This window comes from Poecilia latipinna, unplaced genomic scaffold, assembly GCF_001443285.1.
Source record: "Poecilia latipinna isolate Pla-1442-1.1 unplaced genomic scaffold, P_latipinna-1.0 Scaffold80, whole genome shotgun sequence".
NCBI lineage: Eukaryota > Metazoa > Chordata > Actinopteri > Cyprinodontiformes > Poeciliidae > Poecilia > Poecilia latipinna.
In genome coordinates, this window is record NW_015112696.1 from 139,877 (window position 1) to 157,812 (window position 17,936).

Genomic DNA, 17,936 nt, shown 5'->3' on the forward strand with positions numbered 1-17,936 from the left:
CTTTGAAAGAATATTCCTGATTATTTCATTGAATTCAAATTTGGCTTTTGTTATTCTACTAGAGTTTTTCAGATTGTTAAAAATGTACATCCTTTAAAATACACATCTTTCTCATGACCACACTGAGGGTCACATAGGAACTTATTGCTTAGGTTAATAAGAAAACTATTCAAAGTGCTTAACTGTATTTTGTTCCCCAGTTTTCTTAAACGTACTTTTTCTCCATCTGAGTTTTGGAGTTTTTTGGGAGGTATAATAAAAGCCTGGGAGTGCTAAAACAATTGGCAACAACAATAAATCCCTCCTCCTGTCCTCTTTGGACACAAGATACTTGTTATTTAAACACAATCTGTCTTTTTTTTTAATGAATTCCAATTATTAACATGATAATACACACAAAATATTAACTCATTTAATTAACTTTTAATCATCCAGACAATTCAAAGTGCACGATTCTTCAAAAACCAAGATAGACGCATTTAAGATAAAACACTTAGGAAACAAAGGGGGTGGCAACTCCAGTTTTATAATACTTTGTGTGCAGCTTTGATTCTTTTCCCCAGGTGTTTACACAACCAGTCACACCTTGAGCCACGCATATGACCAAAACTCGACATGTTAGGAACCGTCCTTCGAGTCACTCGAGTCACCCAAAGCGCTCACAGGATGGAGCCTTGTTCAGTGACTCGTCTGGCCTTAATGGGCCTTAATGGTACGCTCCTTCAACCAGCTCCAACTGTTTCCAACATGATCAGAGCTGGAGAAACTTTTTAGCCGAGGAATGAAACGTCTTCAAAGTCCAAAAGGAAAAAAAAAAAAAAAAAAAAATCCAGTTTTCTCTTAGTAAGCATTTAAGATGAGGGGATAAAGCTACACCAACAAATAATTGAACTGAGTCACACTTCTAACATGTCTGTTCAACACACTTTGGTAATAATCACTCATCCAAACCACTTTAAACCCAATGCTTCACCTACTGAGCTCCTGGCACACATTTTCTAACTGCACAGTTAGCTAAATGAAGATGATAATGAAATGCAAATGACGGAGAGCTTCGGGGCATGAATGGGCTGTTCTGTTCACCCGTTTTTTGATCAAAAATAAAAGGAGCATATGCTTTTTGGTTGTTTATGGGCGAGAGAACAGCTCAGAATCAGGACACGACATATGAAAGCTCTTCAGAATTGTTTTCGTTTCTCACAGTTTGAAAACATTGGCGTGGGAGTTTGGTTTTATCATCTTCTGCCTTTATCTTTTCTCTATCTCAAAACATTTAGTTCCATTCTCTTTCCAGTTGCATTGCAGGAAATTATTCAGTTTTATATCGAATCTATTCACTTTCATTCTTCAAGTGGAGCTTTGTACGGTGACAGTTCCTCTTTGATTGGCCTAAATGCTCGGCTATGCCCACATTTGCTGCCAAACCATCTGCCACAAAGCCGCGGTGACTCATCGGGGCAGCCTACGCTCCTTTTGAGGATCCATAATTTCCACAAGGTGCCTCCTGCTCTTTCTAATCACCACTTACTGCACCCTCCCCAGTGTTTCTGTGTGGCTGCGCCGTGAATCAATCACAGACCTGAGTATGTAGGCGCCATGTGCTGCAGATAAAAGAGCTGCCATTATCACAACCTCAGCTGTGAATGCGCAGGTTTTGCTGTTTGTTTTCTGTTCTTCTCTATTCTTGTCGGCACACACAATACTTGCATGTGTGAAAATGCGCACACACACACACACACACACACACACACACACACACACACACACACACACACACACACACACACACACACTCACACACACACGCACACACACACACACACACACACACACACACTCCTCTCTCTCTCTCTCTCTGTGTCCTGCCACCTATCAGAAGTTGATAATTGACACAAAGAGTGACAACAGTGTTTGTTCTGGTGCAGGCAGGGACAGATCCAGTGTCCAGACAGCGAACTGGATGCTCCTGCCTCCTGGAGTCACATGATCACATGTCGCACCGATACCGCTCTTCACCTCTACATCTGATGCCATATTATCACTTTGTCCTTATTGTCTCCTTTTGTTCAACAATGCAGTGCGAGAGTCATGATTTTAGAGCGGTATGTTGGTTTCAATTAATTTTTCTGCAGGTTTCAGTCAGATTTTTTTTTTTTTCTTATTTTTAATCCGGTTGCCAACAATTTTATTTTTCTTGTCTGTAAAACACGCACTAAAATAAAAAAAAGTTGAACAGCTGTCAAACCATCATATACAATAGAATAGTAGCATCAACGCAGATGCTGCATCTCTCAGGTCATGTGTCAGATCTATTTTCCTTTATTCAAAGAAGGGACTTCCAAATATTTGATGTGATGTAGAGGCAATTTTAACCTTAACTTTTGCCCATTCCCTGCTTTTTATAGTGTATGTGAGAAGCATTAACAGCTGTTGACCTTTTCCACATTCTGTCATCTCACAACCACAAACATCGATGTGTTTCGTTGGGATTTGATGATGATGCGTCAACATAAAGCAGTGAATAACTGTGTAAGGAAAGGAAAGTGACACATAGGAAACCCAAGGACCATATTTGTTTTAACTGGACTTATAGAGTTAAGACTTGGACAGAACTATTCTAACATACAAATACGCTTTGATGTAAACCATTACTATACATTACAATATTTGGGATTCTGCTGGAAGCAGAAAATTCAACTTTTACATGTTTTTTTTTTTTTTTTTCAGGAGCTGTCATGGAAGAAATTACTTTAACAAGAGTCTGGATGAGAAGAAATAAGAAATTTATTTAAACCCTGCGAGATGAGAACAGAATACAGAGTCAAAGGAGTCTGTCAAGTCTGGCTTCCTTTTACAGGTTCTGGTCAGAGAAGAGAGACTTGATTGGACGAGAGGTGTGAATCCCTGATTGTTATGTACATGGGATTCTGTGGAGCCCAACACAGATGGTCTGGCCATTTGTCTATTGTTAAAAATAGGGGGGTTGTTCTTTCATGTTAAAGAGGGCAGATGAGTTCTACGATGGGGAAGTAACACTTAGATAGTCTCCAGGATCAAGGAGCTCTCCTCTGCTGTTAAACGACGCTGCATAAGTCTTGAGAGCAGCTTGACCAATCTCATGATAAGACTATACCTAAAGCAGAAGAGGGGTGAGGAGCACATTATAAAATTTTCCATTGCACGCCTCATATTCGCTCTTCCCATCTTGAAGTGAACAAAGACTAGCTGCTCTCTCTCTGCCCCACAGCATGATGCTGCCACCACCAAGTTTCACAGTGGGGCCAGTGTGCACAGAGCAATGCACTGTTCCCCATAAAAAGGTTACACCTAAAGTCCAGAAGAGGAATTCAATGGGTCTTGTCTTGCAAAACGTGGATAACATTCTGTTCACCTCTCACCAGCCCCACGGTGCTGACGTCAGAGTCTCTGCCTCACACTCTGCCTTTTGCCGTCTCAACCAGGGCGTGTCTGACAAGTTGAGGTAATTAAGTCTGGAACTGAACTGAACTGCACCTCTGACGTGCGCTGCTTCGCCTGTGCAGCACGTTTCTTTGATCATGCCTGCTGTCCGCTGCTTCCTCATTAGAAAATCTGGAAGTTAAGGTGTGGCAAAAGGGGAGGAGAACAAGAAAAGTATCTGAGAACAGTTTGCACCAACAGTTTGACCTTTGAAATGCCGCAATCATACGACTTCACTGTGAATAAAAGTCTTTTGTGGAGTCTGTTAAATCTGTGTTTGTTTGTTTTTTTATGTAGTATCTTATGGAAAATAAAAGATAAAGATCATAATCGAAAAAATAAGTTTAGTTCCTTTGAATAATTGCTTTCTTCATAAGTTTGACTCGATCCTCACACCAGAGGGGAAGCGGCACCAGCAGCCTTGGACTTTAAAGCACTCAGGCTGCTCATTAAATCCACACACACACACACACACACACACACACACACACACACGTCCAGTGTGAGCCCTGAGTGGCACGTCTGCAACCAATTCCTCTAAGCTCAGCAGGCCATCTCTGTCGGTTTAACACTCGTCTGCGACACATACACTCAGAGGGAAACACCAACAGCAGCACAAGTTTAGCTGCTTTGTGAAACAGCCCCCAGGCTCCACATGAACCTCCATTCACTTTCCTCCAGCTGAAGCCTAATCAACTCGCAGGAAACCCAGAGACGAGAGGAGGGCAGGCCAGCTGCTGCTCGTTGTTCAACAGCTGCTCAGAACATTTTGCTGAAATGTGACTGGCTGTAACAGCCAGCGAGGATGATGATGATGATGATGATCACATGGCGCTGCTTTGCTGTCTGAGTTTGTCATGTCAGACTTGCGGCACACAGAGAAAGGCTGATAAATAAGCTTAAACAGAGAGTAAAAGACGAAGGAAAACATGAAAAATATTTTTCCACTATTTGCGTGTGAAGAGCAGTTTATCTGATCAAACAGTCGTCCACCTCTCAATGCAGGTGAATGTGTGTTAATTATTGAGCTCAGAGGTGTCAGACGGGAGATTTTCTTACCTTTGGACGCAGACTGGCTGGCTTTCGACCCGTGTTGCTACTCATTATCCTCAGCTCAGTTAACAAGTCCATCTAGCTCTAAACAAGTCAAGGATTGACTTTGTTTCTCCGCACCCTCCGTCTGTGTGGGACAGTGGATGCAGGATTACTGAGAACATGTTTGAAAATGAAACTATCAGCATTTAATTGCCTCTTCAACTGCTAGTTTTTAATGTGGTCAGCAGGTTTTGGAATAAACTGCATGTGACGCCGCTGCTGATCAGATTTTGTGAATCCCATGACGGCAAATAATCATTTTAGGTTACTCACTTGTCTGATGGTGAGGCTGACCCACTTATTTTCAATTTCATGTCTCGTTTTACAGCTGTGTCAAAGTAAAGGCATGAGAGTTTTTACTCGACGCAAAAAGTTAAGACATATTTTAGAGGACATTATTTAAAAAGACCAAATAATAACGCTTTGCACCATTTCCTCTGGTGCTTTGCATTGTGCCTGGAGATATGAAGCTCGGATGCAGCTGCTGACCCATGGACAAACATACACATTATTATCGAGCTAATCTGAATAAAAGTTTAGAGAAGTTCAACTCTTTAACCTGTGCGTACATCTACAGTGATATTCAATAAATTAGAATACGCGTTCAGGTGAGGTTTATTTATCAGATTAAAAGTACTTCTTTACATTAAAGCTATTGTATTGTAAATTAACTATAATAAAGCCTTTCAAACATTCATCTGTGTGTAAATGATTTACATAATGTGTTTCACTTAGTGCTCCTGAAATAAATGGACTTCAACAACATTCAAATCTACTGGACGGGTCTGTGTTTTGTCCTCATGCTGGTATAAAGTGCAGCATATCAATGTTTATTTTGTGAGCATTTCTGTGCCCCTTGGATCTAAATAAAGCAGCAAAACAAAAACAAAGTTTGCACATGTTGTGTGAGGAAAACACGTTGCGTCACTGCCAGTGAGATAAGGACCCGTGTCGTCGTCTTTTCACGGGAATCTGTTTGGTTGTGAGCATGACTTTAACAGCGACTGGTACAAACAGGGAAATGTTCAAGGCGAATCAGACGAGTAAACATCACATGGCTGGAAGTGTGATCAGCTTTCTGTCTTACTCCCCCTCTGCAGAGTGAAACTCAGGACCACTGACAGTGGGCTCTGGAAGCTCTTGGAAGCTGAAATTTATCATCAAGATGGAAAAATCAGCTAAAGTGTCTCCCGAAGTTTGGCTTGAAATTTGAATAAGTGAAATCCGATTATTTCAATGGATGGTCTTCTCGTTGAATTCCAAATGACATTCAACAAAACAAAAGTTCATGCTAGTGTTAATGTCGTCTGACCATTTCAACATTTTCTGAAGTTGATACTTGTTTTTTTTTATGTATTTGACTACTAATAGAGAGGTTTATCCTTTTTCATCTTCATGCAAGACTATTTTTAATGTGAATCTAGGAGCTCCACTGCACACAGCACGTCTGAAAGATCTCAAAGAAGAGAAATGACATTAACTATCCTTCTGTTTGTGAACTTGTGAGGGAAGACAATGCTTCTCTTTGACTGGGAGTTGGAGGGTCCACGGAAGAAAGGCTTGAATATAGCAGTGATGGGAAGAAAACACAGAGCCCTCTGAGCTCTTTCGGCCCTGAAAACTCTTGTCAAATTCATATTTTAGGCCAAATGATTTGGCACAAATCACTGTAGCTCAGTATAATAAGATGTCTTGGTGTGAGTGAGACCTAAAGCTGAATATGTTCTGATCGTCTCAAGCTTATAGTTCATAGCCGGGGGATAACTCCTTATGGCAGACACAGAGTTTAATCGGTCCTCAGAAACAGAAATATGAGATCCTGTCACTGCTGCAGATTAAACATTTCCAAACTGCATGTTTTTCTACTCAATTTTGTCTGAGTCACCATCAGTAAGAGAGGCGTAGGACTGTCATAACACTTTAAAAGTCAAATTGGGTTCAGTGCTTCCCAGCTTTTATAGATAGAAAAAGAGTTGCTCCAATGCTTCATTGTTCATACTGCCAGCATATATAAAACTGTCGTCACGATTAGAAATTAGAGTATAATTTGTATAATTTGATGATGTATAGCAATACCATTTCTAATCACGATAGTATGAGGACAGAAATCTCGCAACTCTTCCAGGCGATGCTGAGCTGGGCGGATCTGGCAATGTGGACACTGTGTGGTCATGGTGTTGAGTGAAAGGTCAAAGGAAAGCATCAATGAAGTCAGAAGTCTTTCGACCAGTCCACCAAAGCATGATAAGTGGAACTTTAAGTCACTCAAATTTAGAACTGTCTAGTATTTCATAAGGAAATAAATGCAAGGATGTATCCTGTCTGCTCAGGTGTCTCGCCTGATCCCTGAAACGGGACCCAAACCTCATGTTGGCAACCTCCACACCAGTCTAAACTGCTTTCCATGCTCCCCTCTCACATGTAAGAAAGCGATCGGACGAATCTCAGCTGTGACGGGGTCACATGTAGGTCTGCAATATGGGAAACTGGGTGTCAAGCAGTGAAATTATGAGTAAAGACACCACTGAAAGCCTACACATTAATACGTCAGTCCATGAAATACCACGCTCTAGTGAACTAAAAGCAGCTCTAACGGTTTTGCTCGTACGTTCACGTCGCAGAGAGATTGAGGCTCGGCAGGAAAAGCAATTAACCTGATCACTTTCCCTGTTTTCCAAACCAAGCTTCTCAGCATCCAAATCATTCAGTGATATGCACACACACACACACACACACACACACACACACACACACACACAGCCTAAAATGCATGAGTCCCCACCGGCTAGCAGTCCCCCTTAGTCTTAACAAGCTCAACATGTTGCGCAGGATGCGGTCAGATCATGTTGCGTTATAGTTCCATATACGATTACAGCAGGTGTCACAGAGAGCTGTGCATGCATGTGCATGCGTGTGTTTGCGTATGTGTGCGTGTGTGTATGCGTGTGCATGGCCTCATTAACCTGTTAAGGAGCCTCAGGGCAAAATGTTTGTTCTTAACCAGCTGACCCAGTCAATCTTCTGTGCTGAACTAAACTTCGCATGCTTGGGATTAAAGTAACTTGCTGGGTGGAAAGGCTCCAGATCACACGCTGCTTCTCCACAGTAATGATACACTTGAGTGGCTCAAATATCTAATCAAATTATCACTTCATTGTTGATTAATCAACTTGTAGCCACTTTTGCACTTTGTGCCTTCCTGATCCTTCAGAGCATCGTGTGTGTGCATTTTTGTTTTTGATGCCTCGTGAAGACAGATTTTAGGATTGTCACCAACGGCTGAGGGACCAGCAGGCCTCAAAGGGACCAAAGGTCAGTTCTGATAAGGGACAGCGTCATAACTTGATGGGAAATTGGTTCAAGATAATGATCAAGCATTAACTGGAAATGTTTTCAGAATTTGAAAACAGGAAATGAAAACTAAGAAACACAAATCAAAGCATACTAGGTGTAAATAAACTAGGTGTCATAGATAATTATCAAATTTATTATATGATATGGTATATAAAATTTATCTACAGTACATAAAAATACACAAACGATAGGATTTTTTTTAATGAAAAAAATATTATGAACAATCTTTTGAACAATCTATTTTAAAGAGTAAGATGCTGCAATAACCAGACAAATTTGTTTAAGCATCTTTTGATTAACTTTCCTGCATTTGATCTTAAATTTACACCTGTTTCAGGTTAGAGAACTTCAGTTGAGTGTAAATATAGTCTAGCTTTTCTGGAGGTTGTGTATTTTTTTTTTCTTTATCTACAGCTATACCTTGCAGCGAGGCAACAAAGAGCAACAACGGTGACAACCGTGTATTTCCGAAGAGTTAATAAAAAGAAAATGTGAAAACTGGTTCAATAGTCTGAGAGGAACTGCGCTGCAGGAATCTGTGCCATCTACTTTCTGTGCTACATCTGACAACAGCCTCTTAGATCCTCCATATGTCTGGACTAAAAGGTAACATTGAAACAAAAAAGTATTTTTTGCTGCAAAAAAAAAACCTTGTGAAAGTGTGAACATTACCTTTCAACACATTGAGGGAAAGTAGATGGTGATTGGATGAAACAAAATTACACTTTTGGCCATAATCCCAAACTGTAAGTTTAACACACACATAATACTCATATCTAGCATATGTAGTGCCAGGATTATGATATGGAGTTACTTATTTTTTCAAGTTGGATAAATTCATGAACGTTTTTAAGTATCGGTCAGTTTTGACCCACGTCCTTCAACATATCTCTGTTAGGAGACAAAAAAGGGATTTCAAAGTCACTTTGAGTCAAAGCATCCGTCAAAAATAACAAAACAACGATTTCATGACCGGGAAAAATAAATCTTTTGAATAATGTAACCAAACTAAGGCTGACAGAAAATCTGCAGCATCTCCTGAAGATGACTCGACATAACGTCACATTCTGATAGACTTTGAAAGTTTTTACAAAGTAGAGCAGTCAAATATGGTCAACATTTAGCATCCTGACAGTTTTCAAGGCCCAACATTTGAACTTGGCTAAATGCAACAGTTAGTATTCAGTTCAAGGATTATTAGTCAAGTGTGTGTGAATTTTCACTCACTAAATATGTTTGTCGGTGCAGGACGTCTACTTATTTGCAGATGCTAAACAAACATGCTGACGGACATGACTCCCGTTTAGGGACAGGATAGAAGCCGCTACAGATGAGGAGTTGAACATGTAAACACATCTGACTGCTGTTGGTTTTAGAGCACAAACACTCCCATGCTTGCACACAAACATGGTGGCATAAATAACCATGTACCAGCTTCTGCTCCTGACATACTTGCACGGAAAACCAACCTCTCAGTTTACAGGGATCGTGTCTCATAACATTTCCAACCAATCCATTAGCTGCTGAGAGGAGAGCAAAGGTCAAATCTTCCATATTATCTGGCTTTTTTTTTTTCTTCCTTCACATTTAGCTGCTGTCACCTTCCTTTTCAGCCATTTCAGGGCTTTTCAGAGATTGTTCAGGATGTCGCATATGAGCAACGCTTCCAAACTGAAAAATTAGGTTTGAGACAAGTTGTGAGACGAGTTTCTTTACTTTAGCAGAAGGTTCAGGAGGTGAAAGACACACTGAAAGAAAGTATCAAAAAGTTGGAAAGTATTTCACTTATTGCTATAGGTACATTTTATTCATAGGAGTAGATTGGAATTGAATAGAAATATCCTTTATTATCCCTTAGCACTAGGGATATTTTTGTTTGTGTGAGTGGATGTGTTTTCATGATACAAAATGCTGCTTTATTTTTATAATTACAGATGCTTGTACTCCTTTCGGAAGGTGAATCTCTGCCCAAGTCCCAGATCTTTTGGTCCCATTAAATCTGACTCGCCTCTTTGTTCCCAATTTCTGCTTTTTTTTTTTCTGGTTACTCATCTATATAAGCCGGTTGTGTGGACTGTACCACAGATTCTTCCACCAGAGATATTGACCTCTGCACCTCATCCAGTCTTAAAATGGCTGTCTTTGTCGCGCTCTTTGGGTATTTGTGTTTTGGTTCTCACTTGAGTTTGGTTCGGTCTTTTTAGATTTACCTTTTGTTGTATTAGTTATTTTCCCATGTGGTTCTCTTGGGTGTAGGGTTAGGGTTAGTTCTGTGTTCATTATTCTTAACCTTTCCCTGTTAATTTGTATATAGATTTCTTATGTGTTTTCTCTGATAATAAATCTGCCTTCAGTCCTCTGCATAGATTCTCCTCCCATTGCACTCTGTTGAACGTACTCACCTGGTCTCCATGCCACAATCACATCACCTTGATCTCATTCACTCCCTGCTGAATTCTTGCATTTTTCTGAAACGCCCATCATCTGACTCCTGCGTGTTTTCCCTTCGTGCTCTGTAACTTCTTTCATCATTTATGTGATTTTGTGTGTGTGTGTGTGTGTGTGTGTGTGTTGAATATTGCCACGACAATATTCATTAATATTAACTACCATTATCTTCACTACTTGCTGTCTTTTCCACCATCACACCAATTTCTCTTCTGGAACCTTTTGATCTTTAAAGACTTTAAAGACTAACTGTGTAGCAGCTGTTGGCATGAAGTACAATTAAAGTCCTTCCAAATTACCAAGTATTTTATTGGTGCACAAAGATTTGTTGCACGGCTCCTGAAGTACTACATCGTATTGCATCCGAGAAGTAATTTACAAATGCAATTATGCAGACACTAAAAGTTCACTTTGCACAATCAACTAAAATATATTGAGATGTGTAGCTTTAACATTATCGTAAAAGATTTTGGGATGTGAAGATTTTTGCACAGCTTGTATGTGACAAAAGCCATGCAGCCACCTGTCCATTTTATGTCAAGTGTTAACTAAATAAACTGACAGGTGAGCTGTGAGGTAATAGCTGGATTTTTGCCACTGCACCAGAAGTCAAAAAATAACATTCCTGCTCAGGAAAAATAATTATATTTTCGTTTACAGTTGCTTTATTACGTTGCCATTTTGGCGCACGTACTCGTCTGACTTGTATTCTCCCCGCTTTGTTACCTCCTGTTTGCCTTGTTTGTTATAGCGACCAGCAGAAAGTCCATCAGATCGTGTCTTTCGTCAATTTAAGCGAGTCTCTTGGAGGAGGATGAGACAGGAAATTGTAACACTCTTCATTAAGGAGAGCAGTTACTATTTATGTGGCGACGACAACTCTGCCTCTGTGCCCATGGGAGAGACCATCCCCAATATCTGCACTCAATAATGGATACAGGTTGCTATTTATACAGCAGTCCCTCCACACACTTCTATTTTCTCTCTGACTGTCACTTCGCCAGCTCTCATAATAATTATAGCTGTTGGCCATTATGAAAAAGCTGTTACAGAAAAAGTCAAGGACTCTGCAGAATGCATAAGCTGTTACTGAAGAGACCGAGGTGTGTAGGCGGCTCCAACCACGGAGCTGTGTCAAGATGCACTCTGAAGCTTCTGAGTTAGAGATAGAGAGTGATAAAAAAATTTTTCCAAAGAGAACCCAGTCAAACTGCAGCAAAAATCTTTTAGTTACAGACAATAGGAACCCATTTCATTGAGCAAATCAGATAAAAGACCTATCTCATTTGTTGATTTCAAGACATCTTGGTTCAGTTCAGAGTGACTGCAAGAAAAGTCGAAATGATAAAACAGACCAATGCAAGGTTAGGACTAAAACATAACCATTGCTACTTTAGAAGCAGAGTTCTGCATAAAAATTGACTAAGGTTTTCTGAATGCAGTGATTCTTTCGTATTCAAATTACAACAAATAAATCAATACTCTTGTTAGCTGATCAAACTGTTTTGCCCATTTTTTCATTTCCATAAAAAATAACATTTACAGCAGAAGCATGGCATGTTGGAGAGCTGATTTAAACTTTAGATTAAATCACATAAAGCAACTTGTCAGATCTTTTGTCAAAAAATATTTTTATGCAAGTCACCTTCACAAGCGAACAGAATTATAAAAATTTGTTTTGTAGGTCAATAGAAAAATAATTGGTAGAATGGCACTCTCTGGAAGCCTGTGTGTTTTCAACATACCTTGATTATGTTTATATTTTTAAAATAATTTTAAAATCTGGTAAAAATAAAAGAAACAAAGAAAATATTGTTTAAAATGCTTCTGTGAAATGCACTAAGCTTGCTGATTCTGGTGAGGAATAAATAAAGCCACTAAAATGTTTAGAATCACACACTTTCTGAGCATTTAAAAAAATGTTTACCCTATTCATACTCCAGACATTTAGTTTATTGTGCCCTGGACTCTTGTAATAAGATCCAAAGAGCTTAAAGGTCCCAAAATAGTTTAAAATCTGCCACTTCATTGTCTATAATTGGAAAAAATTCAAAGCAATGGTCAAAGCACCCAGCTCTCGTCATCCAAATAGGTTCACCCTGAAAGTAAACAGTGAGATGCTAAAATAATTCTCCAAAAACCCTTAAAAATGACATTGTGGGGCCTGCAGGAGGCTTTTGCTGTGGTTGTAATGAAATGTCTGAAACATCGAAAAAAGACAACATGACCTCTCCATACAACTCTCACTAGGAAGACAGATTGGTCCTTAAGAAAAACATGTTCAGAGTGAAGTTTGTCAGAAACAACGTGGACAAAAACAAGGACTTTTGAAACAATGTTTGTTATTTCAGATAGGTCTAAAACTGAATTATATGGACACCAAAACAGAAGAGATGTTTGACATAAATCTACAGTGACGCAGCATTAAAGGGAAAGAACCTCATATCAACAAAAAGATAGAGCAGGAGGTGTCATGTTTTGGTGGAGCAGTAAGACCTGACCACTGCACACAATGAATCTCCTTGAGGAAGATATGAGACCCATCTGTTAAAAAAATTAAAGTTGAAGCAGAACTGCACTTTATAACTTGACCATAGTCCAAACATACCAGTAAATCCACCAGAGTGGCTGAAAACTATGAAGTGAACCTGGGCTGAGTTCAAACCACAGTTATCATTCTGAGAGCAGCGGGTTGACTTTATATGCAAGAAACGCCCAAAAAATGAAAGTGAAGAGTGATTCTTGTGTCAACACTGTCGACAATACAATTACATAAATGCTGACAATTTCTGTTATGTTCAAATATTCAGAGCAGGAGAAAGACGTTGACGGCACACAGCGTCCTCTGCTGGTTAAAGCTAGAAACAACAGGAATGCGCTACCTGACAACAGGTTTTTTTTCAATAAAGTTTGCTTTGTTTACTTTCACAATCAAACATGGCCGCCTTAGCAACCGCTCCATTCGATGATGAACTGTTCACGGCAGATTTTATCGAGGTACATTTCTTATTTTCTTTAAAGCACAGACAGTGTTGCTTAGTAGATATTGACAAAGTTGCTAAACTGTCAGTGAGTGAGTAAGAAAAGGTATGAATAGCACGATAGATACTGTAGTTTGTGGGAAAAAAAATGCATTTGTAGCCGTTCGTCATTATTTAATAAAGTATTTTGGGCAAACTGCATGACGTTTAGGATAGTAAAATTTACCACGTTCACTGTAATAGTCGTACTCTCATTTGTTTTTGTTGTTTTAAAATGAATTTAGGATGAGCAAGAGTCTTATGCCCCCACTACCACTGCGTCTTACACGGTAAGAAAGCAGAAAAGGTTGAACAGGGAGGAAGTCGGTCGCTTTCTGCTGGAGGCAGAGAGGAACAGGAGGTTGTGAGTGAAATTTGCTTTCACTTTTGTAATACAATGAAGGATAAATCAAATCACTTAAAGCCTAACAGAAGTGCCACTCAAAAACTGTTTATTTCACCCACCCAAAACTATTTAGTTCATCACATATATAAATATTTTCTATATAAATTATACTGATTTAACTAGACTCAATATTGGATGGATGGATACATACGACTTCAGCTAGGTCCATAATCTAGACTGCTGTCTGTCATTTGGGAGCCTGTGTTCTTAAAGGGCTATAGATTCATACCCTGTGATTTAGAAACACATTTAATAAGGACTTGAAACAAGAAAAATCTCTATCTCTGCCCTAAAAATGTAACCACTGACTTAAAAATCTGTTGTTTGCCTTTTGCCTGACAGGATTGAAAAATTCGAGAAAGAGAGAGCCCTGACTGTTCTGTGCAGAAAGAATGCCTGGACGGATGTCATTGACGAACTTGAGGAATATGAAAAAATACTACAGAAAGATAGGTTTGCTCAAAGTAAGTCATTTATAGCTGATTTTCTTTCTTCTTCTTTTTTTTTTACATTAATAGGCATCTGTTTCACACTAGGATGTGCAGTCAATGTGAAAAAAAATGGATTGGTCTTGTAAAGAAATAGATTTAACACTAAAATATTGCCTTTAATTTGCTGTTTTTTCTAACACAGTCCTTTTTAACAATTGCAGAAATTCAAAATCTTGCATCTTCGTATTTTTTAAATCATACCGTATGTCATTTTGTATTGAAGGTTTAAAATCCATATTGTATCCTCTATCAGCTCCTTCGTCATGGTAAAGAGTATGTGTACAAGTGGTTAGAAGTAGATTGGTAAAACCGTTCATCAGTAATAGTTCTGAGTCTGAAGCTGCAATTTGTGTAGACCATGAATTTAAATGTTGACGTTCGTAAAGTATCTTCAATGTGCTTGAAACTTGCAGAAACCCAGTAAAGAAACCAGACTGTTTCAATATGTTATTGTACAGCTTTAACAGAAATATAAAATTATGCCTTTTCTTCAGAGAGGATCCTTCAGAAGCAGCTAGTGAAGATCAATAATGGTGTGAAGAAATTTCAGAAACACCTAACTGATGTCAAGCCGTCTCCTGAATGTGAGATTTTTGTTTCTTGATGTTAAAGAACCTGCAACTCGGTTGTTGTTGTCCATTACCTAGAAAAACTTATAGACATGATTTTTTTGGTCATTATTAATATCAATATTTGAGCTACTTTCTGGGTTGATATGTGAAATAATATTGCAAGTTAAATAATTGAAACTCAGAATAAAATACGCAGTGTCAGTGATGTGAAAATTGGAGTCTTTTGGGACAGTTTGTTGATATTGTTTCTGCAATTTTGTTTGTATTTCCAGTGATTGGAAGACTTAAAGAAATAATGTTAGATGTGGAAGTGTCGATAAATGCTCTAAAGGAGGAGCAGTGTTTACGGTAAAAAGATTTGCTAAACATTCATCTTTACACCACTTTAGCCTGGAAAATGGGGGGGAAAAAGACAAACATATTACCTTTTATGAATGATGTGATGTAACTTTCTTTGGTAAACTAGTATGAAAGCCACAACATTCACTCGGTATACACAAAAGAAAAGTGTGCATCTTATGAGAAACAAGTTTAAGAGTATAAAAGAATGTCGGGTAGAAAAGAAGTAGAAAAAATAGAAATAATAAAAAAAGCATAATTTATAGACTGAGATTATTTGTAGTGAAATGAAATTATTATAAGGAATCAAACCTTATGTTTCTTGCTTTCTCTCAGCTTTGAGAAATATTCAAAGGAGGAGCGGACGTGCAAGAAGGAAGTTATTGCTTATGAGAAGAAGTTTGAAAACTGGAGTCTTCTTGTCAAGTCAAACCCTAAATTACCTGCGCTGAAGGTTACCAGTTTACACCATTATGTTTTTTTCTTTGTTGTGTGACACTCACTTAAATAAGAAAAAAGGGTGACGGGCTGTTTTTTTCTTCTGTTTTCCTTTAAGATCAACCCCTTCCACAAAGATCTCCCTGCCGAGGTCAAAGCTCTGGAGGATTTCCTGCAGAAGACTGGAGGTTCTCATGGAGGCTGGGACCAGTTTGATCACCAAGCATTCTTAAGAGTGAGGAATACAAAGTCGCTTTGTTAATTACTTCTTTATTATTTTTGACAGTTTTAGTGGAGCGACTTTTTTGGTTCTAACAATGACAGGTCTGGATGAAGCACGGTGGGCGGTCGTCGTACAGGAAAGAGGCCAGACTCTACCTGCCGAGTAAAACAGAGGAGGAGGTCCAGCAACACGAGGACTGGCATCAGGAGCTGCTTCGCCTGCAGGACAAAAAGAGAGAGGTGGAGAAGAAATGTGGCAAAGCGTGACGCTAGAGTTTAGCGGAAGTGACACTTAAGCACTGCTTTGCAATTAATTAATTTCAACAACCTTCTGTTTTTTCAGGGTTTGGCATGTGTCATGCACGAGTCTTTGCGTTACATGTGTTTTGTCCAGTTTTAACAGTTTTCTTCCGTCCCACCCAAGGCTATTCAACGCTGGAAAACCAGTAAAGAAAAAGAACGTCAGACGAGGATCCAAGCTCAGGAGGAAATGGAGGAGGCACAAAGCAAAGAGAGGAAGGCCAAGAACTTGGCTGAGCAACAGCAGTGAGTATCAATAACTGAACAAATTCAGATCAGAAACTTTTCAAATTTGACTCACGCAAACTGTTTGACTGAAGTTAAGTCGTTCATGTTTCAGGACTGAGGAGGAGAGGACGGAGGTGGCACGGCGCCTGGAGGAATGGAAGAAAAAGAAAAAACAAAAAGAGGAAGAAGAAGGAGAGCAGAAACTGGCTGATGAGATTCACAGGAGAAGACAAGAAAAGGTTCATATTTTGCCATCAAAACTTTTATTTTTTTCTAACTACAGCACTGCTTTTCGTAATCAAAATCACATAATATGAGGTTGCTCTACTGGGCAGATGCCTATTTTTAACAAAATGATCTCTGTTGATCAGGAGGAGCGCCGCCGGCAGCTGGAATTAAAGATGGCCCTTGAGGAGCGTCTGCGATTGAAGCGCGAGAAAGAGGAGGAACAGGAGAAGAGAAGAAGAGAGAAGGAACAGAGGGAAAGGGAGGAGAAGCGCAAAGAGGCAACGAAAGTCATCAAAAGCTTCAGTGAAAGGGTACCAAGTTCTAAAGTCTTAGAAATACATGAAAACAAAAGATAAGGTGTTAGTTTGTGCGCTCAAATTCAGACTTTCTCATTAAATAACTTGCAATACACAGCAGGTTCCTTTGAACTCAGCGAGAAGAAGGTATGAGATCAACTTTACTTAGCAAAATACATAGTTTGATTGCACCTTTGCAGGATCTTCACAAGGTGGAGGCAAAGCTTCATGAGAGGCAACTGAGGGAAAAGGAGGAAGAGGAACGACAGAAGAGAATCATAGCTAAGCTGAAGGAAAAGGTGCAGTGACCAGTCTGGAAGATTTCAAACTAGATTTCAAAGATTTCAGTCATTAGTCTCAGAGAAGTAATTAGTTTTTCTTCTTCAGATGGATGGTCATGTGAACAGAGACCCCTTCAGGCTGATTCGCCCCACTAAAGGATGGGAGGAAAGGATGAAACACAGTGAACCTTCAGGACAAGGACCCACGCTGCAGATGTTTCACAGGTCTGGACCTGTAGACTTGACTGATAAGTAACATTTAGGTAATTACATATTTTACTATTTTTATTCCAGAGCCATCCCCTCTTGGAGACAAGGGCTATGATGTCACCATGAGCCGAGTCCTGCAGTTTTCCACAGTTTCCAGAGTTTGACTTAAATTTGTTTTGTTGTTTTGACACTTTTGTTGTCATGGTAAAGTATTTACAAATAAAATATTTACAAATAAAACGAATAAATACGTAAATATCAAAGTGTTGAATGAGAGGCACGCAACAGATTAACCTAGATAAAAAAAGAAAGGAATTGTAATGAGGCAGACAAAAAAAAAGCTCTAGGAAAAATAAACATCCTAGATCCCAGAATTTAATGTTTAATTTTCTTTTCACTCCCACTAACAAATTATCACAGAAATATGACCTGCTCTGGGTTGATGCATGAAAAAAAATACACTGAAATAGATTCAAGATTAAAGTCCAAGCAGAGAACGACAACAAAAAAAATTCGTTAACCCACCTACACTCAATGAATTACGGTAGC

At 39.2% G+C, this 17,936-nt stretch overlaps 1 protein-coding gene across 2 annotated transcripts; it reads left to right on the forward strand.

The window, feature by feature from the left end:
- Positions 1–13,254: 13,254 nt before the first annotated feature.
- ccdc112 (coiled-coil domain containing 112) lies at positions 13,255–17,879 on the forward strand. Of its 2 annotated transcripts, none has more exons than XM_015019025.1 (14): positions 13,255–13,353; positions 13,622–13,740; positions 14,125–14,246; positions 14,768–14,857; positions 15,118–15,193; positions 15,521–15,638; positions 15,741–15,857; positions 15,947–16,084; positions 16,269–16,390; positions 16,485–16,611; positions 16,744–16,911; positions 17,097–17,195; positions 17,284–17,402; positions 17,472–17,879. In XM_015019025.1, exons 1-14 carry the CDS (start codon positions 13,294–13,296, stop codon positions 17,500–17,502), a joined length of 1,506 nt encoding a protein of 501 aa, XP_014874511.1. In that variant the 5' UTR covers positions 13,255–13,293; the 3' UTR covers positions 17,503–17,879. The 2 variants fall into 2 exon arrangements, with proteins under 2 accessions (XP_014874511.1, XP_014874518.1); XM_015019032.1 differs by having other exon boundaries at positions 13,622–13,666.
- The last annotated feature ends 57 nt before the right edge of the window (positions 17,880–17,936 follow it).

Bases quoted from the DNA above. Each gene is read 5' to 3' on its own strand.
- ccdc112 (XM_015019025.1), top strand. From the start codon at position 13,294: ATGGCCGCCTTAGCAACCGCTCCATTCGATGATGAACTGTTCACGGCA. The intron at 13,354-13,621 runs GTACATTTCTTA...AAATGAATTTAG, and splicing joins TCACGGCAGATTTTATCGAG to GATGAGCAAGAGTCTTATGC. The intron at 14,858-15,117 runs GTGAGATTTTTG...TTGTATTTCCAG, and splicing joins TGTCAAGCCGTCTCCTGAAT to TGATTGGAAGACTTAAAGAA.